Source organism: Clarias gariepinus, chromosome 13 (genome assembly GCF_024256425.1).
Source record: "Clarias gariepinus isolate MV-2021 ecotype Netherlands chromosome 13, CGAR_prim_01v2, whole genome shotgun sequence".
Lineage (NCBI taxonomy): Eukaryota > Metazoa > Chordata > Actinopteri > Siluriformes > Clariidae > Clarias > Clarias gariepinus.
In genome coordinates, this window is record NC_071112.1 from 28753116 (window position 1) to 28777068 (window position 23953).

Here is a 23953-nt window from a genome sequence, read left to right on the forward strand (position 1 = left end):
TCATCACATGAAAAACACCCATGTGGTGGCATTATGGCACCATTGCAAGGTTAGCCTGGCCACAGAAAACACCCCAAGACCTGGCTCCTCAAATGGGGGCCACTAACCCTAACCCAAGATCTGTTGACCAATAGGTGGCCATACTGGAAGCCTTAACATAAGATTTTGCTTTACTTGTCTTCTTGTCAGCTATTATATTGCAATTTTTATGAATAGAGGGTATCCCAAACATGGTCCATGGCCAAGGTCATGTTTAGTTACGTACAAAACATTTAACACAGCTTTAGTTTGGTGGTTTAAAGACAGGGTAGACCTGCAGAGGTTAGCAGGCGAGAGATGTAAAATACCACGAGACGTATCTGACCTTTGTCATGTCACAGAAATGTTAGGCCCTTAAACAAGACCTGTATCATTTTAAGTGTTAAGTGACCAACGCTAAGACTACTTAGAGCCTGCACTGCCTTATGTCTGGAGGATGGATTTATGTCAAGAGAAAAAAATCATATACTATATAGTATGGTTAACTAAAACAAAGTTAAATCAAAAACTGGTTTTACACTATGAACCTGATGATCGTGCAGCCACCCAATTACAAATACAAAAACTAAAGCTGACAGTGAGGCTAATCACTATCCTTGCATTATAAGTAAAACCTAATGCACATATAAGTTTTACACACATTGGGTATGATTTTAGGCACATTGCGCTATGGAACTGACCAATTTCAAGCCCCGCCCTCTCTTCTTAAATCTTGCAATCTCAATCAAGTTTTTAAAAAGGCCTCATTCACATTAAAAGCCACATTGTTTAATTCCAGTGTTTTGGTTTACGCACAATTAATATTCATAATTACAAGTGATTTTTTTTTATATGAGTCAAATGTGGACATCTGTTCTCTGAAATGTTATTGATACATCTTTGTTTGAAACCTTATTTTAAACAATGGATAAGATTTGAGTAAAAATGCGCTTAGGATTTTGCTCTGGAAACCGACAAGCTGTATTTATGGAGGTCCAAAAGAATGAAGAAAGCCAGATGGTTTGTGTTAGCTGTTTTAGCATCCATTGCTAGCACTATTATGAAATCTCCACGCTGCCGGTTTTACTGACGACCCCAGCGAGCGTCCTATGCAACAGCAGAGGGAAAAAGTCACACAAGTGAATTTAGTGAATTTTGTGTTTTAAAGGAGTAAAAACAAACAAAAACAGAAAAGAAATACATGAGTTAATACATTTTAAATTAGTTAAATGGTACAATGATAAAGTTTACGTATTTATTATACTTTACTTTACATTCAATCCTTTATATACATTATTTGAGCACCTGGAATGCAAAGTGCTGCCTGAAATTTTTGCAATAAAATTCATTCAAAATGATCACAAACAAAAATGAGGTATTTAATTTATGGAAATAAGTTTCCACTAGTTGTTTTATAGCACTACTGTATGCTTTGCTATAAAGAAGAAATGTAACACTTTCAATCAAACTGTTAAACCAACCAACTGTACGACTGATTGAGACCTATTGCTCTCCAGACGTGTTTGAGAGACGTGTAGACGTGTATTATCAACCTGTAAAAAAGACGAAAGTGAGCGTGAATGCACTTTTGTCTTTTTTACAGGTTGATATTTGAACATTTTGTGCTCATGGTGTATTTTGACATCATTCACAAGCACAATTATATAAATAGGTATTTTAGTTTTGTACATGAGTACATCAGTTTGACTCTTCAGTCCTCTTTAATAACCAAATGGCTTAATGTGACGTAAATCAAATTACTCTTAATTAAATTTCATTAGCTTTATCCTCATGACATGTTGTTTGAGACTTTAGCAAATTAAATCCTTTGTGTAAAAAATAAGCTCCATTAGCTGAGATCTGTGAAACACTGAATAAGCAAAATACCACCTTTAGCACCATTAGCCCTGTGTTAACAGTGCAGGACATTCTGTATGAGCCGGCCAATTGGCTATGATTGTGTTATCGAGGATCGCAACTCTTTCACACTCAAACAACATGGTTTTAAAACATGGTTGTGTTTTTAAAAGTTGGCAATCATAATGCAGTGTTATTAAACTTCTTAACAATTTGGATTTCGATTATCAAAAAAAGTAAAGACAATTCTGAGCACTTTTTCTTTTATTCATAATTTTTTTGGACATAATTAGACACATTCCTAAATAGAACCGGCTGTACCTACTAGCACATAATCATAGTTGCATACAACTTTTTAAATTGTATTTAACGGTTCAATAAAAAATAGTTCCTATAATTACATATTCTAAAAATATTTAACACAATACTTTTAAAATTTGTACCAAAACTACCACCACAGTTTCATTTGTAGGAAAAGTCTAAGCTAGCAAGTTTTGTTTGCAAAATAAATGTCCTAGTGTCCCCAAAAATATTTTGTTAACAATTAAAAAAAAACTGTATATATATATATATATATATATATATATATATATATATATATATATATTATACTGTATAAAATGGTATGTGTGTGTGTGTGTGTGTGTGTTAGAAGCAACTTTTTACTATGTGAACATTAATATTCATTGACTGGTTTTGCTAAAGGTTAAAAGGTTATAGACATCTGTACTGTATAAGCTACATTTTAATTAAAGAAACTTTTGTATGTAAGTGAGTCAAGTTGTAAATTTTCTAAAAACATTTTTATCTTGGAGTTTATAAATGTTCAGGAGAATTTAGAAATTCTGGGTGTTCTGAATGCTGTGCTAAAGTTTATAATCATAAAAAAATGTTTTTTTTTAAGTTAATAAATACTTTATTATATACGAGGTCTGTTCTGAATGTGTCTAGCCATGTTATGACTGGATTACAGTCTACGCACTGTCAGTTGCCAAGCTTTGTTGATTGCAGCCCGTACACATTCAACACTCTCAGATGTGCTGGTTGTTGCAGGCCTTCCAGAATGTGGATCACAAACATGGATAACTTTCACTAGATTCTTTGAAGTGTTTGTGTCAGCCTTCTGAATTATGCAAATAGTTTCCTTGAAATTTGATGTAGATTCGTTGCTCTACTTACTTAGTCATTTCAAATTTGATGATCACACAGTACACATGCTTAATCAAAAGTTTCAGTGTTTTTTCTGTTTTTTCTAAAACCTGTAAAACAATGCTGAAGGCATCCAAAATATGCAATCATCTACTTTGAACAGTTGATATTGAGAAGTTTCTGCTACTTCTGCTCTGTAAATCCTTCATAACGACTCTAATCTTAGGTCTTTTTTAATTGGTGATTTCTGGGGCTGGTAACTTAAACTGAACTTCTCTTCTGCAGCAGAGGTAGGTTTTGGTCTTGCTTTCCTGGGAAGGTCTTCATGAGAACCAATTTCATCATTATGCGAATGCACTTGACCCAATACTGTTCTTACAAAAAACAATCTGTTGTTGTTGCTGTTTAATATTACCTAATTAAAATGTATATATTTAAATCTATGTATTTTTAAACCTCTGGTATTATTCCGGAATGTAGAAAATAAATAGCTAAACAAAACTAATGAATTATAAAGTGTGTCTAATCTTTAGACTTGTACTATATATCGTAAAACATTTGAAGAAACACACTGCAGCTACATTTAGTTGTAAAAATATGTTCAAGGTAAATGTACATGCACAAAAAACCTGACCTGCTTGAGTTGAGATAGCAACTGTTGCTAAGCTCTTAGTAGAAATCCAAGGGCAAGTCACAACTTGAGGTCAGTCAGTTCTTTGTTTAAAGAAAGTTCAAAGCTTTTTGTATTTTTTTTAAGTGGAAGTTCTCATTTAAGTTCACTCTCTGCTTTATAATGACGGACTCTGCGGCAGCGATGGTCACTGTGAGCGCTTATTAAATCAGAAATGATTGATGGTGTGAAAAGTAACCCATGGTGACAAATTAGATCTCAGCAAAAAGCAGATGTATGTTCTGGAAGCATAATCATACTTGTCATTTACATCTCTGTAAGAGCGAAATGGCCCACCTGCTCCAGACAGCTTACATAAACTTCTGATGAGTCTGTTTTTAAGAGCATTAAAGATGTAGCAGGTGGTAGTTAAGCTTTATATGTACAGTATATAACACCTTACTACTGCTTTATTTCTGTTGGAATTTAATTATTTCAATTTTCTGTAATTTTATTTTATTTTATTAATTTTCAAAATACCTTGTATTTTAATCAACCTTTTTCTTCAACCTTTGATTGATTAAGTGATTGATTGATACTACCCTATAATTTGTGCAATGCATTATCTTTAGTTATGAGCTTTGGTTCCATTTTACTGCTTTTTAGGATTTAAATGTATTTATTTAATTCTGTCAATTATAAACCGTCTACACTGTCTACAATAATTTATATATACAGAGGGTGCACTCTAAACTATCCAGACACTGGCAAAAGCACAGCCTATTGTGTGGATGGAGCAAATGATTTCTTATAATGTATTAGTTTCATTTATTATAATTTGCTACTATAATTATCATAAAAAATATAATATTATAATATATAAAATCATGATACTTGAATGGCAATACAGATTGAATCGGCACCTAAATATCGTGACACCATTTTAATCTGATCGTATCTGGTTATTCCTCATCCATATCAATTAATCTAACTTTTTACAATTTTAGATGTTTTTTTGACATAATTATTATTGTAATTTATATTTCATCTCTATTATGTTTTAGTTAATTAACTTTACTTTGGTTCTTTAAAGCATGCTTTGCTAAAACTCATGCATTTTTTTTATTAATGCCTAATTATTTATTTTTACTTTATTTGCTGTAAGCTCCAATTCTTTTCTCATCATACATTTGAATGATCTTTTAATCATTGTATATTATATTATATTATATTATATTATATTATATTATATTAAAATTATTGTTAATAAATGCTTAATATATAAGGAGTTAAAAATAGTTATAGAATATGCATTTATTAACAACATATATATCAAAGTATTGTATTGTGGAAATTCCTTCAACATTACTTTCTATTATTCAGTAACAAAGAAAAGCCTTTTCTTGTAACAATACAATAAAATAGTAAAAAAGTTCTAAAAAGACATGGACTGTAACTTAAGATGGCAGTGTTTTGAGGGATTAGTTGTACATCTTGCAGTGAGAGTGTCTAAGCGTGGAGGACATCTGGGTGTGAAGACGGGCAGGAGTAATTAGTGTAATTATAAGCGAGTTCATCACTGCTCCATCGATATGAAAGCTGGAAATTATGAAGTGATGGAGCTGAAGGACACGAGACTAATCTAGCGTGGCGAAGGCTCCAGATATCCCTCTCTGCTCGTCTCGCTGCGTGATTGATGTCGACAGTTTATGAGTCTCAAATTACGGACATCACACATGGCTCGCTCAGGCACTCCAATTACACTGATACGAATTTCCATTCGAAAAGTCATACAAGCTTCTTTACAGATTAGTACAAACTGCTGCACATGTTCTAGCTAACGTCGTTGAAACAAATTCATCCTGATTAAATATTAAACTACGACTAATCTGTATTTTAATGTAATGTTGTACGCTATAATAAGGCATGAAAAAATATTAATCAAGCCTGGATTCATATAACTGTAACTCTGCTTATCAATATTGGTAAATAATTCCTTATAAACATTTTTTAAAACTTTGATGATGACACATTAAGCATAAGCTTTAGTTACGACAACTTAATCATGTTACAGAAGTATCACTCTTTAATATAAAGTAAATCCATGTTTTTGTCTATGACACAAAATTATGTATGTAATTTATAAACTGATATTAAATATTACTTTTATTTTATACCTAGGCCAAATAATATAATAATCAATAGTTACCGTTACAACATGGTTATCATGAAGTCATTTAGTTATAAAATAAAACAATATTATAATATATTAGTGTATTTTGTCATGCTGTCATAGAAAAATAATCCATGACCACATGCAGTATAAAGAGGCTTAGTTACTGTTATTACACCATAGTAATTTTCCAACTGTTACAATTTTAATCTACAGTATTACTGAATTAGATATTAGACTTTTTGTCCATTTTTAGCCGCAGTACCTAAAGTGCCTGTACGAGTATCTGTGTACTGTGAGTATGTATTCCCTCTATAAGTGCATGTGTATTCTTACAGAAAATTTACCCACATCGACCATTACAAAGATAAAAGTCCCTGAGAATGTGACGTTACTATAGAAACAAACAATTGGTTTAGGATAACCCAGATTGGCCTTTGAAGCTGGCTGAAGAGAGAACAATATTCACATTTTCTTAAAATAAAAAAGGGAAAAACTATAAAAAGCTTTAAAAAAAAAAACTCATCATCATAGTATTAGTTTTGATAAAATGCTAACAAGAAAGCCTTAGGAAATTTGAAAAAATAATAAACGCAAACAAAATGATCATTTGCCAGTCATAAATAAGTAAATATAATAGCAATATAAGGTGTTATAATATTTACCTTCACAACTAAGATTTAGTTTTTATTCAAGTTCATGCAAATAAAATACCCTTTTTTTTTTTTTTAAATAAAAGTTTTCTGTGAGGGTATCCAAAACCTGTTAATGAGTAAAAGCTGCAGATTGATAAAGTTATAATGTTATAACGACTTCTAAAGGACACATGAATGAATCCACACATGCTGTTCAGTACAAACAGCGGGCTTTATGCGCCTGCTACCAAAATCATTTTTGAACCGAAATAAAAAGTTGAAAAGAAGGAACTGTATTCATTCACTGTTTGAACTGTAATTAACATTAGCCTGGCTAAAATATGTGCTATCTTGTAGATCTGTTGTTCAAGTCCCATTAGTAGAGCCAAATACAGTGTGCATTATTATTTAACCTAAAATAAACGTCTGTTTGTCTCATAAAGTAAAACAAGTGGAGCTAAAAGACAAGTGGTGACTTCATAATCTTACTTTAAACATAGAACCCTTTTAAGTCTTTAACACTGTTATTGGAATAAGAAAAGTATTTCATCATGCAGAAAATATACATACAGTATATACTACAATATATACATTAATTTTACTTGCATGCATTTTTAAAAGTCTTCCACAGCAAATATTTTAACATTCTGGTAACATTATTAGTACAACAGGAAATGTGTATTTTGCACACAACATTCGTTGTTAATTTTAATAGGTAACACTTGTTTACTTGGCAGTGTTCATAAGGGCTATATAACACCTACGTAAGCCTTTCGCGACAACCCACAACAAGAAATCAAAAAACACATTTAGAAAGGCTTATCCCATCGTTTTGATTCTGATATCAAGTTGACGTTACCCCTGGGTTAAGATTGCGTTATGACTGATGTTGTTTTTGCACCTACATTACAATGTCATATACGTTAGTAAGTCATATAGTCCTAACAGCTTGGTGGATGATTGGCTTTATGGGTATCATAAGCATTATTACTAGGCATTATAACCTGCTTGGTTGTTTAGGTAAAAACCTGTATAGACTGTAGGCCACATATCCATTTAATAAATGTTGTCAGTGAACGAAGAAGAAATACCAGACTCAAGATTAGCATCGCTTGACTGAATTTAAGACATTGGAATAGCTAAATGAACCCTAAGGGGAGCAATAAGAGGTAATCGCTCCGGACCTTAGCGTGGACCTGTTTTTTTTTTTTTTGACATACCGCAACACTACTGTATGGTGCACGGTCCCGTTTCAATGTGCAAGAAGAAGGTGACACAGTGACTAAAAAAAAGCAAGTATTGATCACCATACTTAATTTTAATTGCCATGTTAAAGCATTACGTTCTTCGGGTGCTTATCAGGTTTATGGTTGCATGCAGCAGGTTCATGTTCAAATAATTTAGCATAAACACTGGATTCAATCTGCACATGATGTTCATGATGAAAAGCACTTTGTATGTTGCCTGATATTTATACCAACCAGGTGGACGCCATGACAACTTAGTAAGTGTGTCATAAGTGGCCGATAAGAGCGAATTGCACGAAATAATAACAAGCTTTGATCTCATTGGACCTGGTGATCATTACACGCATCTACGAATAAATTACACCACAACAGAATGTGTATTAATTACAAAATTATTGGGTAGGGTTAGGGTTGGGGTTAAGGTTAGGGTCTTCATTTTATGGAGAAAATGTCACTGTGGCTTGGAATGAATTTGTGTACAAAGGTCATGAGATACTATATTATGTCAATCACAAAGGTTAACCTATAATAACAGTTTGAAGACAAAATAATAGTCTGAATAATGTTATAAGTTGTTTATTGCTTGGTCTGACATTAAAATCTTGCTTTATAACTCTGTGACATACAGTAATAAAGGTAATTGAGGTTTCTTTTAAATTTATACTTTTTAATGCCATGACATACTGTATAACCATTGTTGATTGTTTATAGATTTGGAATTAATAATAATAATAATAATAATAATAATCACCATCATTTACATTTTCTTTAGGCATTTGGCACGCACCCTTATCCAAAGTGACTTACATTTTTATCTCATTATACATCTGAGCAGTTAAGGGCCTTGCCCAAGGGCCCAACAGGGGCAACTTGGTGGTTGTGGGGTTTAAACCTGAGACCTTCTGAACGCCTTAACCACTGAGCTACCTCTGACCCACTAATATTATTAATTTATATTAATTAATAATAATAATAATAATTATTATTATTATTAAAATTGCAATGTAATAAAATTTCATTTAACTTATAATAGTTTATCTTAATTTTAAATGAGTGCCTTAATTCTAGTTACAAGATTTTTCAGAAATCTTAAAGCAGTGCTAAGACACTCCGAACTTTGATTAGTGTTTTTTTTTTTTTTTTTTTTTTTTAATGGTGTGTAAATAACATAACCGTGATCAAACACATAAAATTTCAATACACATCCTCAACAAGAGTATAACAGCCTTACGGCGCTTGTGTCAGCTCCACATCAGAGTCTTCATGAAACAAGCCTTTGTAAACATCAAACTTTAGCTGTCCGTCCGTTATGACGAAGGGCTCATGCAGGCGTCATGTAGCCTTTTGAACACCTCCCTTTTGAGTAAAGTGTTACCGATTAATAATTAATTCATTATTAAGTCACCACCAGTTAATTTCAGAGAGTTTGGATTCATCGTCCGAGCGCTAAAGAAAAGGAAAGCCAAGAGACGCAGTACATACACACAGTCATTAGAAACAAAATGAAACTTGAGTGTTAACTTACTGGAGTTACAGTTAATCCTGATACAGTCTAGATGGGGAAGAATAAATGACAGATGAAATTGCATCCTTCAAGGTTACAGCTGCAGACATCCAAAAACAAGAATTCCACCCTTCCGGGGACGTCCACATGCAGAGCGGCGGCCATTTTACACACACCAGTACTGAACCCTCCTGCATTACGCATTAGTTTGTACTGCTCTGTATAGTATGTGTATATCTTATACATTAGAAACGTTAGTTTTAAGTGCATTTCTTAACATAATCGTACAGTTTGTTTTTACTTACCACAGAAATACAACAACTGTCTGAAAGTGATCGTCTAATACAATCTGAGAGCTGAGTGAGCACTACACTCGTAAAATGGCCGCTTATATTTTACCAACCACACAGATTCGCTGACCCAGATCTTCGTTCATCTTGATTTCATTATTTATTTTCATTTAAAATTTGAACCCTCGCCCCAACCCCGCACCAATCCTTTAACTAATCACCATATTAAATACCCCCTCGGATGTTTAGCGAGGACATGGTGACGAGGGAGTTTGTTTTCTCCCCATCGCTATTAAGGTACACGCCCCTCTTTTCATTGTCCCATAATTAATTAGGAGTGTCATGTGATCTGGGCGGAGCTCCATGTGGCTGGATTGTTCATGTGTCGTCAACCGCAACAGAAAAGTGGGAGCAAACAGCCTCGATCCAATTAGCACCGGCACCGTGCAGTGGCCACTGTACCTCCTACTCCAGCTACGCGCTACGGTACGGATTAAACCACGTCTGATTTAGAAACTAAACGCAAAATGGAACGGTAACAACTAAACTGTTTAAAGTGAAAGTGATGCACTGGCTATAATAAGATGCCGAGCTCATCGGATTTAACCGTGTTCTGTATTCAAGAGTTAAATTTAGGATCGCGGATAGATCGTTATATAGCACTTTAACAAATTTATATTATGGTACATAATTTCGCTGATGTCTTAATGGTGTTTCTGCTTACATTAAATCTTCCCAGGATTTTGTCTACTAATCCCGTTGCTTAATAAAGATAAATGGATAAGAAAAAATCGAGTGACGAGGCGGTAAAAGTCGAGGACGGTGACGTGCTACCAGCTGCAGGTCCAGCCGAGCGCTCTGTTATCGGGCTGTTTGCCGACCGGGCCGCAGGCTAAAGGCCTTTGAAGGGGTGAATACCATCTTTTGACAAAGCATGGAGAATGTGTATCTGAGAAATAGAAATGATATAACGAATAAAATAAAAAAGAAAATGAAACAACCAGGAAAATTCAACTTAAATTCTGATGGAGACAGAGACATGTGAGAAGAATTAATTCGGAGTGTTAGGTTGATCATTAGAAAGTCACAACACTTAAATGGGTATTAGATTATGTCATGTAGGATTGTAAAAAAGTTATAAAATATAAAAAAGTATATTCGTCTTAACTAGTGGTGTGACTCTCTCGGTATCTTGGAAAAAGGTTAAAAAAGTTCAAAAGATGGACGGAAATGTTAATTATGTTAATTAGTACTTCATGTTACGGTCAGACTTGTGAAATGTAAGGGGGAAAAAAATCCATGTACATCAAATTATCGTGTCAAATATCATATCGAATGCATTTTAATCATAATCTCGTCGTCCATGCATAGACACAAAAAAACACGTCTTTCATATAGATGAGTGAGAAGGAGTGTGAAGGGAAATAAACAGGATGGAGAGGAGGTAGAGAGAAAGAGAGAGAGAGAGGGATAGGGAGAGAGAGAGAGAAGAACAGAGGAGCCAGTGCATCCTGAGGGAGGAGGGACTCGTATACGATACCTAAGTTGACGGTGAGTTTGACGCGGCTGCCGTCCAGCTCCAGGCGCAGGGTGTCGGCCGAGTCGCGCGACGTGGTGGCCATGAGCAGACCGTACGCTCTCTGAGACATGAAGCGCAGCGAGACGTCCTCAGCCTCGGTGTGCATCACCGTGGGCATCACCACCTTCATGTACATGCTGCCGTCGTAGCTCAGGATCGACGCCTCTGTGGACAAGTCGAGCACGTTAGATGAGTGATTTAGCTTTACTTGATTCGAGTCCTTATTATTTATCTTCAGTTTCATTCCTCTAATACTCCAGACAGCAGTCTGACAACACTAACCAGACATGTTGTGATGAAACGACAAACCTTCACTGGAAACAATGCACCTGGATGATCAGGTGCTCTCGTATATATTTAGATCCCCAGAAAAATAAATTGCTCTTTTGAAAGACAATGTGCATGTATGGAGTTTAGGATAAAAACGAGTGCAAAGGAAATTTGAGCAACTCTATATAAAATAGCGTCCATAACGTCTAACGTCAGTGGCTGAATGAGTCTGATTAGAGATGATCAGAAAAGTCAGACGAGTTTAAACATAAACAAAAAAGCAACTGCGCTTCTCTCTGTATAAACTGAAACCCTCCGAACGAGATATTCATTTATTCCTCACAGCTGTGAAAACTTCAGGAGTGCGGCAAACAAACTGCTGACAAACTGCAATTACACAGCCATCAGGGTGTTATTATGTGAGATTAGTCGCTTTTCAGACGTCTCTGGGGCCGTGCCAGGCCCGATTTTACACCCTGAGAGAGAGAGGTAGAGAGAGAATAAGGAAGAAACAGTAGGATAAGGAAGAAGAGTCAGACAGACAGGTGGATAAAAAACATGAAGTGTCTCATGATGAGACTGATAATGAGAGAAAAATGAAAGAGCGAAGGAGAGATTTATATGAGCTTAAAGAAGGAAAAATAGTGACAGAGGAAGATAAGGAAGAAGAGTCTGACAAACAGGGAGATAAGGGCAATGTCAGAGGTGAGACAGATAAGGAGAAAGAGAGAGCGAGCGAGAGATAGAGAGAGACATGGTGAGATAAGAAAGTGAGAGAGAGAGAGAGATTTATATAAGCATAAAGAAGGAAGAAGGAGTGACAGAGGAAGATAAGGGAGAAGAATCTGACAAACAGGTAGATAAGGAAAATGTCAGAGGTCAGAAAGATAAAGAAAGCCCAAGAAGACTGCAAGCGTTACAGTAGGGAGACAGAGAGGGAGGGTTATATAGGCATAAAGAAGAAGAAAAAGTGACAGAAAGGAAGATAAGGGAGACGACTTAGACTTACAAGCAGATAGGAGAGAGAGTCATAAAAAGAAGGATAATGCATGAGAAAGTGAGATAAAGGAGAAAAACGAGACAGGAGGTTAGATAAGATGAACAGAAGTGTCCAATTTCGAGACAGATAATAAAATAATGCAACAGAGACAGAGAGACAGAATAAACGGGTAAGACAGAGAAATAGAAATAAACAGGAAAATAAAGCATTAAGAAATAGCGACACAAAGGGAGAACATGGATAGTGAGACATGTTGAGATGCAAAGAGCAAAGTGATGAACGATGAGACAATAAAAGAGTAAAAGAGGGAAATAAAAAGAGATCAAGAGTGGAGAACGAGACAAAGGACAAAAAGATGGAAGATAAAAGAAGAATGTAAGAGAGAGAAAGACAGACAAAGAGGTAGAAACAGAAGGCAGAATGGGATAATGTAGAAGTGATAACAGAAAGAGAGAGAGAGAGAGAGAGAGACAGGAGAGTAATGATGAAGGTAAGACATACAGTATTAGGATAAAAGAAGGTGAAGAAACTTGAAGAGAAAAGACGGGGATACAGAAAAAAGGAAGAGATTAGGAGAAATATGAATTAAAACAGAAAAAGACAGACAGAAAGATATACTGTAGAGAGTAGCAGAATTAGGTGATAGAGAGAGAGAGAGAGAGAGAGAGAGATGTGACCTTTAGTCTCTCGGGTCTGCATTAAGTGAGTGAGTGTATCAGAGAGATTTAGCAACAGTGTGAGCAGGAAGCTGATGTTCACTGACACACGCACACCACGGGATCATTGTGAGTGACAACACACACACACACACACACACACACACACACACAGCCATCTTGGGAAAAGCACAGCAAAGAATAGGGAAGAAAAAATGACAGAAAGGGAGAGAAAGAGAGAAAGATTGTGAAAGTGAAGAAGAGATCAATAGAAAGAGATAGAGTGATAAAGTGATAGACTGACAGAAAGATAAAAAGGAGACACATAATATACAGCTGAGAAAAAAGGAGTAGATGGAGACAGGGAAAGAGAGACAGGCAGAGAAAAAGAGAAGCAGAAAATAGAGACGGATAGAGTGAGAAAGAGATAAAGAGGCTGATAAGGAAGTGACAGACAGAGAATGAGTGACAGAAGTAAAGGAAAAAAAGAGATGGAGAGAAAAGAATAAAGGAAGACAGACATACAGTAGTGAAAAAGAGACAAGGGAAAGAGAATGAAATAAAGAAAATGTTTAAAGGCAAGAATAGTGATAGACATGGATGGAGACAAAGAGACAAAAAATGAAGAAAGAGAGACAGAGTAAGAGAAAGAGAGACATAGAGAAAAGGCTTAGAGAAAAGACAGAGACAGAAAGACTAAAAGGAAGACAAAAAAGACAGATAGAATAGTGAAATATAGACCAAGAGGAAGAGAAAACCCCGAGCTCTCGTTCTTCTCGTCCGGATAACGAACAGAAAACTCCAAAGCAAACGCACGCCTGAATAAAACACTCCATAAAAGTCAGATAAAGTGCAGGAACGCTCCCAGAATAGCGCTAATTTAATAAACAAACGGCGGTAATTGACGTTGCGCTCGTGTAATTGACGGCATGTTGATGGAACACTTAATTGAAAAAGCTTTTTGTCCTGAATATGAATATTTATTTTATTACCGCGCACTATAGACAGTGCATACATCCCTCAGACGCTCTTTATTAAAACCCAGGTAATAAATTACACCATTTTATTAAAACATGGTAAAGTCCTAGTAAATAGTCAAGTAGATATGTAGCTACAATCGCTCACCTGACTGCTAATAATCCAGAAGCCAACCAGGTGTACATGCTAACAGCTTTTTAGCTATAAATAATTCATATTTCTTTTTAAAAAGACTTTTAAATTAATGCTAAAATACTGTATATTACCAGCTTCACTTATGGTATTAATTCAATTTGGTATTAGCTAATTATGCTAATTAAGATAATTGTATGATTGCTAGCTGACCAGACTGATTTCATTTAGGTGTTATATTTAGCTTGAAGATTTAGACCGTAAAACAAATACAACTTTACACAATAAATAAAACAAATCTTTATTTAAAAAAATGAACAGCGATACCGGTAAAAAATAATTTTTTCCTCCCTTCCATGTCAGTGGGATCACATGACCTGAGACCTCTGAGACCATAATTTTTTTTTCAAAACAACCATCATGGTGGACACAGAGCCAACTCGCCAAAAAATACACGTTTTTTACAGGATCTGCCAAGAAAAATCTTTACTTGTTTGAGTTTCCGACATTCTGTTTGTTTTGACACCTTGTCACATGACCGTTGCATTTGAATATACATTAATATTCATTAGTATCTGCCAAAGATGGGCGTGTACACAGGATCAGCCTTGTCTGTGTTCAATACAACACATTGTATTTGCTATAGTTACTTTAGTTCATTTTTTTCTCTTTATTTAAACATACAATCTTACACATGTAATATTAATTTTGACGTACCACTGTACGTAAGCCTAGCTAGCTGGCTAATTTACTATCTAGCCATCGCAAAAATAAACAAATAAAAGCTGTATGTATTTCTCCTCATTCAGTCCCCCTGAAACTCTTGAGAATGTTATTACAGAACTTGAGCGGGCTTGATTAAGAAGTATACGAGATTAGAGCTGTAACGACGGCGGACGCATGGAGGAGCAGGAGGAACACTGAGAAGCTCCTCTCATTCCTGTAACGAGGGAAACAGGCGGCATTAAAAAGCCAATCGATGTTCATTAAACTGTCTCCTCAGCGATAGATAAAGAGAACGACAAGGACAAGCCTGCTGTAGATACAGCCCCGACTCAAACCTCTCTCTCTGTCCCACATAGTGCGTATAAATATTATGGACAGAAAAAAATATATACAATATACAGAATTCTGGATCTAAATGACTATAAAAATCATTTGTGGGTAAAATGGAACTGTGTCATCACTAGACAGCTAGCTTTTGACCTGGACGCAAGCTAACAATAAATCTCCCCAAAAATATAGCCAAAATAACCAAAAATATATAGCCAAAAAATAATAAAAAATTCAAATCTAGCAAAAAAATTAATTAATTTATTTATTTACTTATTTATTATAGAAATTTTTCTGGTTGTTAGTTTAATGCTAGCTGCTAACTCCTTTTCAAGAAACACATAAAACGACATTATTTTAAAAAGATTTTAGAATGTTTCATGCTTTAAAAAATGTCAGCCTCTTTTATATGTAAACTGCTTTATTATGTACTAAGCTAGCTGTGTATGTGATAGCTAATTCTGTGTATGCTAGCTGCTAGCTCGTACTGTAGCTGCTGTCATTTCTTACAAACATAGAAAACATCAATATTTTAGAAAATTCGAATGGTTTATGTTTTTAAAATCTCACACCTTTTTCTTTTTCGGTGGTGTGTAAACTGCTTTATAGCTCTAGCTACTGCTAGCTCTTTTCTCACCAACAAGTAAAAAAAAAAGCACAATATTTTAAAATGTTATATCAACATGATTTCTGTCCTTCAAAATGCCATAATATATTCCTTTGGTATGTAAAATACTTTATTAGCCAAACTTTGGGGGGCCGTCGAGCTGGATCTGGGTTGTGAGTTTAATGGTAGCTAGCAGGCAAAGCTTCCTTATATTTTTTACCAAAAACACTATTTGTGTTTGTAAAAGACCACAGAAAGTATTTAACTTGTGTGGTGTCCAAATGGCTTTATTGTGTCTTTAGCAAAAGAAAATTGCTAGTGACACATAGCCTATCCCAGGAGACTTAGGGCACCAGGCAGGGTACACCCCGGACAGGATGCCAATCTATCCAGGATCCCAATCCATCCATACTGTACTGTACATTCACTCACATGCTCATTCACACACATTATGGGTAATTTGGAAACGCCAATCAGCTTATCCTGCATATCTTTTGGATTGTGGGAAGAAAACAGGAATACCCAGAGGAAACCCACCAATCATGGGGGGAACATGCAGACTCCATACAAACAGACCCTAGGCAGGAATTGAACCCAGACCCTGGAGGTGTAAGGCAACTATACTATCGTGCCACACTGTATTCATTCATTCATTCATTTATTTTGTATTTAAAGTATTCTCATTTAAAGTTATTTAGTTATACCCTGTCATGTTACAGACAAGCCCAAAAGTGTATGCTCCTCTGTCTAAACATAAAGTAAATGAACTGACACTGGAAACTCTTTTAAAATAAGTTAATTTAGCTAATATAGTTAATAAAGCTAATTAAAAGAAAGCTTGGTTTCTTTGTTGCTTTCGGAAAAACAAAAAGTAGGTGGGGCTATGACATTCCGTTCTTGTTTGTGGGCGGGGTTAATTCTCATAAACAGTAGCTCAAATTTAAAGTTGTGGTGTAGCTTGGTTAAATTTCCATAAATATTACCGACATAGAAACATGTATACATATTACAATTTGTACTTTTTTCTATATAAAATGCATATTTTAAAATGTATCTGAATTTTATTTTATATTTATATTACTTTTTAATGACTCCTACCTTCACCCCTGGGGTAAACAAACAACAACAACAACTTCAAGAAAAGAATCAGTTAAAGATCCAGTAGAGGCAACTATACAGCATTTACATCAACATATTAAGCTTTAGGGACGTGTGCTGTGACTCATGATGGAGGACAGTGTGTCCGCTCAAAATGATAGGGTTTTTTGATCTGTGGGAATTCGTGAGAGTGAAAGGAAGAGAGTTCAAGGTGTGACAGTAAAGTCAGACTGGGTTTGCATAATTGCACAAAAGCAGCGCACATGAAAAGAGGGTGTTATTAACGTGAAGCCAGTGATGACACCCTGTCAACACAGAGTGCTTTGAGTCGCTTTGTTATTTCAAAAAAGGATTGACATCAAAAATGTAAAAAAGGGAAAAATAAATCGGTAGATATGTAAAATGAATAGTGAAAATCATACTTATGTATTATTTAATTTCCCATACTGATTATTCTGTATAGAGTCCTTGGGGGCCCTGGAGCCAATTACAGGGAACTTAGGACACAAGGTGGGGGACACACTGGTTTATGTGGCAACCATTCGCCGGACGCAAGCGCAGACACAACCAATCATACACTGGAAACACCAGTCAGCCTACAGCACTTGCATTTGGACTGTGGGAGGAAACTTGTGTACCCGGAGGAAACCCACTAAGCAAGAGAAGAACATGCAAACTCCACACACACACAGAGCGGCAGGGAGGATTCGATCCCTCAACCTACAGTGGTACCCACTGGACACCATACTCTCCTTCTTCCTACCATTCTATCTGAATTCATCTTTACATTTTTTTCTTTTACAGCTTTTCAGCATTAATACGGTATGATCGATGAAATGTGAAAAACAAAACAGCGCGGCAGTTTGTATTTTAAATGTAAAAATATATACAGTATATATACAGCATATACAGTATTTTACACGCTTTTAAAATGTCCCACAGGTTAGGATGTGAGGCCAATGAAAAAATCCCCATGATGTCCACCAGGTGGAGGCAAAGCCCAGATATTCCAGCTAGTATGGTTCACAACACAAAGTAAATGCACCCTTACAGGTCTAACAGTCATTAAGTTACGTACAGTATTGCCCCTAAAGGTCTTATTTCCGAACTGAATATTTTATAAAGTATATAAAATCTTATAATATTCGAACAGATTCCGTGACAAAATCACATACACTTACAAACATTCTAAGGACTCCTGCGATATAAGGGACTTGCTCATGTGATTATCCATTTGTCAGAAGGGAAACACATAACATTGTGCGGCTCCAGTTTTATGGTTGAAAATAATGAAAAAAAAATTATTGGAACCAGACTGATCTGATTTGAATATTTCAGAAATGACACTAATATGCTGGGGTTTTTCACACACTATCATTTGCTACATTTTACACAGAATGGTATTAGTTTAGTATTATTTAGATGCTCTAAAGACAGGATTATGAGCAGCATGAATGTATAAATAGGCCCAAAACCGAAACGTCCTCATGTATATATTTTATATCCCATTCCCCCTGCTGCTGCTTCTTTTCTCATTCTGATCCTTCGCTTCTCATCCTTTCACGGCTCATTTAAACTTTTTCTCAGGGAAGAAGAAGATGGGTGGAGTCTGGATGGAAGTGGGGGGGGGGGGGGGGGGGGATGATAAGGGAGGGTCGATTACTATGACAACAGCCGAATTGAGTCTGTGTTCTGGATTTCAATTTCACATTTTATTTTATTGTATTTTATCTTTATTATTTTTTTATCCATACCCGAGTGTGTGAAACCTTCAGCAGGGTGTCAGGTGGGAAATCGAGGAGGGGCTTCACCTCCGGCTCGATTAAACGGCAGAGACAGGAGCGAAGGATTGTGTTGTCTGAGTGTCTGGGTGTCTGAGCAAAAAGGACGGCAGGAGAAAAAAAACAAGCTAGGAGGAGGGGAGAACTTTCGCTGATGGCTAATTTACACTGTGTCAGTATGACTTAAGTACTATTTGAGACGAGAATAGTTTTCCGGATGCATTTTGTTAAAGAAACGTCTACTGAAGATGTCTGTGGTGATGGACAGGCACGGGATGCATGCTCATTTTAACATACAGCTTATTCTAATAGAAACTGATTCTCTATGTATATAATTGGTGTAGCGGCGTGACCATGCCCAGTATGCTCGGTTATTAGTAATGTAGATCACATGACCTGATGTACAGTATGTTAACACCTTTTTTGACATTTTCTAGTTTATAGCTCGAGTTTAACTCGATTAAAGGTCGTCATTTATGACTTACGGTGAAGAAAAAGCAATAAAGTCAGTATTTCTATTTGGGAACTCAACATGGCTGCTCAAAAGAAAATTAAAAAGCGCTTCTTTACTGTAAATGACTTTCACTGTATCTACAGTACAAATATTAGCCAAAGATTCATCAATAAAGACATAGTGGCTTTTTAAATCTGCCACGCAGAATAAACACCAATGCAGAAGAGTTTACCAAGAATTATTATTATTATTACATATTTTTTTTGTTTTGTTTCTTTTATGCACGTTAGAGAACGATAACACACCAGGCACATATGTGCGTTCACACACACACACACACACACACACCTCCAGCGTTTCCAAACACTCCCTCCGGCATCTCCTGCAGTCTGATTACAGGAGCGTGTAATACATCACAAAATGGCCTTGACACATAATTATGGGGGAGGCTGGGAGCAGACAGAGCTTAAAGAAGAAATGGCTGATCCGTCCTCTGATCTTATCACGGGGGCCTCTTGGAAAAAAAAGATGGAAAGGGAAGAGGGAGAACATCACCTTATTCTGCTCATAGCTTTCTGCTCGACTAGAGACCGGAGAATCGCTTTTCGAAATAAAGATTGTAATGTTTATTGTGTTTATGGTTGGATATTGAAGGATGCTGACATCTCCGATACAGTACACACGTTAGGAATAAAACACTTAAAGCACTTGATGTGCTGCTGTAGGAAAATAATCAGGATAATCGCTGTTAGTACTACAGGACCTTGCAGTGCACTTTAAATCTTACAGTTTACTTTTTATAATATTAAACGTTCCTGTATGATTTATTCATCCTTTTATAGTAAGTTTGTTCCTGCCTTCGTCCGTGTTACAGTCGTCCTCTCACAAAGCTCTCTCACTCATCAATTTTTCAAATTTCTTTAAAAATAATTTATACACAGTCCTGTGCAAAAGTTTTGACCCCCTTCATTTCTTCATATTTTGTTTGTTAAGCCACACAGTGACCTATAAAGCATAAAAGAATAAAATAAAATAAAAAAACACTTCTAACCAAGAACCAGTGGGAAACAGGCGCAGATGATGGCAGATGATCAGGCCGGTGATTAGTATACTGGTGTACTGGTGTAGTGGTGTAGTGGTGATGCTGATTGTTAGGTGGTTGGAACAGATGAGAGGGGGAATGAGGTTGCTGCCGAGGTTGTTACATAAACAACAGTTTTTAAAATCAAGACTTTTGCACAGTACAGTACAAAAATGTAATTTGCAAAATAATGTATCCCAACATTTTTTTTTCTATTTGATTAACAAAAAAAGGTTAAATTGATCATTCATGGAATTAGTTGCACAACTGGCTGATTTCATTATAGAAAGGGTTTAACTGAAACTTTATTAACTAGAAATCAATTAGAAAACAATTTAACTAGAAATTGATTAGAAAATAATTGATTGCGAAGCAATTTTCAGGGATCATATACCCAGTTGGATTGATAAGTAGCTCAATAGTTAAAAAATATTTTGTTTGTATTTACATGCTTTTAACAAATGCACCTCAAACCAATAAAATGTAAAGATTTAAAGCATAAAAAACACAATAATAATAAAATAAAAATGTTGTATATAAAAACGTTAAATGTAAATAAAATATTTTTTCTTTGACTGACTGTTTTTTTTGTTGCACTGTCCAGCTTATTTATGCATCATTTAATCTTATTAATATCAATTTAATATTATTTTCTCCAAAAATAAAATGTGACGGTAGAAGAGTCTGCCTTCCGCCGAAGCTGTGATATCACCCTGACCCGTTTATTCATCACACTATTCTGCCCTGTAAGAAATATTAAACAAACATTCATATACAGGAATCTGTAGAGCTTTCTTCCCCAGATTTCTCCATTAAAACAAATCTCCGTCCATTTTCTCTGTTTCCCTCTTTATTGGATGAAAGACGCACAAACTATCAGCAGCTACAAATTGTCCGTCTTTCATCTCCGTCAGAAAGAGCGGCCGCTGGAAAGAGCTCAATGCCGCTTCATGGCTCGTCCATCTTTCCCCTGAGCCTTCAGTGTGATTAAAGGTGAAAAAGATTCACGGCACATCTGATGGACTTGTGTCTCCCATCACTGGGAGGATTTTTCACCGCTTTTGCAAACAAGAAGAACAAACAGACTTTCAGGCTAATAAATTATTCCTTTTCCCACTTTAAGACATCGTGAACGTTTTCCACTGAGCTCCTTTAGCTACGTTTATTCTGATTGTGTTGATTCATTTCTATGGCAGAAGGTGTTGATTCAAAAATCTAAGTGTTAGTCTAAGAAGTAAATGGGTCTTCCAGCACGACAATGATCCGAAACATACCGCCAAGGCAACACAGGAGTGGCTCAAGACGAAGCACATTAAGGTCATGGAGTGGCCCAAGTCAGGCTCCTAATCCTATAGTTAATGTATGGAGGAAGCTGAAACTTCGAGTTATGAAGCAACAGGGAAGAAATCTCAAGGATTTACAGGAAAGATGATCTGTGAAGTAGAGTAGAGTGGACCAAAATCCCTCGTGAGATGTGTTCAAATCTTTCAACCAGCTACAAGAGACGTCATACCTCTGTGTCTGCCAACAAGGGTTTCTCCACGCCATGCATTGCTTGGGGAGAAAATACTAATATACTGTTATAATACTATATAATATTTTAAAATGCAAATCAATTTATAACCTGTGTATCATGTACTTTTTTTCTGGATATTTGGTTGATATTGTGTCTTTATCCTTTACAATAACACCATGAACAAAATTATAAACCATCATTTCTTAGTAACTTACAAAATCTGCAGGAGATAATTCATTAAATAATAATTATGAATAAAAAATAATAATAATTTCCCACACTGTAATATTTTGCCTTTTTCCCAGACCCTTGTGACTCAAAGAAACCAACACAAGGATTTTTCATATAATTATTTATAAAACCAAAGAATATTTTTTTTTTTTTGCTCCACTAGCTGGTACATGGAATAATAATAATAATAAAAAAAAAAAAACGTAAAATTTTATAATACAAATATTATTTTATTGTTGTATAGAAACGTTTTCAATGTTTTTGTTTTTAGGGTTCAGTATTTTTTAGGATTCTTTATCACATTATTTGAATCTTATAATTTTTGGAAATAATTAAGAGTGCTGGTTTTCCCATTTTTTTATTTTTATTATTTTTTTGGCAGGATATGAATTTTTTTTTTTTTTTTTACAATTTTTTTAAATTATTTCCAGTTTCTTCCCTGTAGGGTCAGATTTTTATCAGATTCCTTTCCTATTATTTTCCATTTCTTTATTTCCTTAATCATGCTTTTTGCTACTGCAACTACATTAAAAATGCCGCCGCGATGACAAATTCCAATCATTTTTGTCAAGAAAACAGTTCCCACATGATTTTTTTTGTCAACAATTAATTTCTCCGCTTAAATAAATGAAAGTGTGGATATTTCAAGCACATTTCTCTGCATTTCCAACATCAACAAAACATTCAAAGTACCGGAAAGCCTCGTTTCTTTACGTTCTATAAAGAGAGGCGGATTTAACATGACGTCAAAACCGTGTTCTGTTGAAAAAAAGGACAATTAAATCAGAGAAACTGTTTCAGATTTGAGTGAAAGCGGAAGGAAATAATCTACAAAGTCTTTGAATATCTGTTATCAGATCTGTCTCAGAGGGGTGTGTGTGTGTGTGTGTGTGTGTGTGTGTGCGTGTTTTGATACTTGAAAAGACGTTATCAGCATAACACACACACACACACACACAGAATGAGGCAGCTTGTTCTGTATGGAGTCATTTGCAAATTCAGGGCTGCGGGTTTTATTTGCGTCTGACTGCAAGGATGCCTTTTTTTCTAGGCGCGGCTCTGATTGGCTATTCAACATGATTAGAGACTTTTCAAACACGGATGAATGACGAGGTGGGACGAGCAGAATGCAAGCTGATTCGTACAAACCATGAAATCAGGCAGATTGCTGGGGAAGCGAGGGGTGTGTGTGTGTGTGTGTGTGTGTGTGTGTGTGTGTGGAGAGAGACAGAGATAACCAGGATACACACTTTGGAGAGCGATGTGTTTTCTGACAGAATGACAGTGTAACCCTGTAACACTTCAACCCACAGTCGACTCACACAAACACTCACAAACACTCACTCTGCCATTCGCACCTCCATTAATATAGTCCATATTACAGAAACATGTAATGAGTGTGTGTGTGTGTGTGTGTGTGTGTGTGTTGCCAATATGCCAATATGCCAGTTAGGTAAATAGTTACTGTACAAGGATGTACTTTACTGTATCTTTTTTTTGTACTGTATCTGTACTGTATCTTTATCTGTACTGTATCTGTTTCTGTACTGTATCTGTACTGTATCTGTACTGTATCTTTATCTGTACTGTATCTGTTTCTCTTCATCTTTTTTCGGTTATTTGTCTGTCTGAATACATTCTTTCTGTTTATGATCAATCTTTCTGTTTTCTTGGCCTTCTGTCCGTCAATCAATCTGTCTGTCCGTCTGCCTGTTTGTCTGTCTACCAGATTGTGTTTGTCTGTTATTCTGATGGTCTGTCTACAGTTTGGTTCTGTCTTCCTGTCTGTCTACTTATCTGTCAGTCCACCATCTATATCCCTGCCTGTCTGCCTACGGTTTAGCTATCTGTCCTTGTTTTCTTCTCTCTCTCTATTTGTGTGTGTGTATATATATATATATATATATATATATATATATATATATATATATATATATGCGTCCAAAATATGCTATATGCTATAATCTCCTTCGAACAGTTAAAGTTGAGATGTATCTGCTACTTATGATCTGTACAAGCTGGTGACTCTAATTG

The 23953-nt window shown here is 35.6% G+C and overlaps 1 protein-coding gene across 7 annotated transcripts in view; it reads right to left on the reverse strand.

The window, feature by feature from the left end:
* Nucleotides 1–23953, reverse strand: part of nrxn3a (neurexin 3a) — a 327753-nt gene that overhangs the window by 216321 nt on the left and 87479 nt on the right. For 5 of the 7 annotated variants that reach the window (XM_053509388.1, XM_053509387.1, XM_053509385.1 and 2 more), the window contains 2 exons: nucleotides 11024–11227; nucleotides 9215–9241 (listed from right to left, as the gene is read on the reverse strand). In XM_053509388.1, the coding sequence (XP_053365363.1) occupies nucleotides 9215–9241; nucleotides 11024–11227 (231 nt within the window). The remainder of the gene's footprint in view (nucleotides 1–9214; nucleotides 9242–11023; nucleotides 11228–23953) is intronic. The other 2 variants (XM_053509390.1, XM_053509389.1) reach the window with 1 other exon arrangement.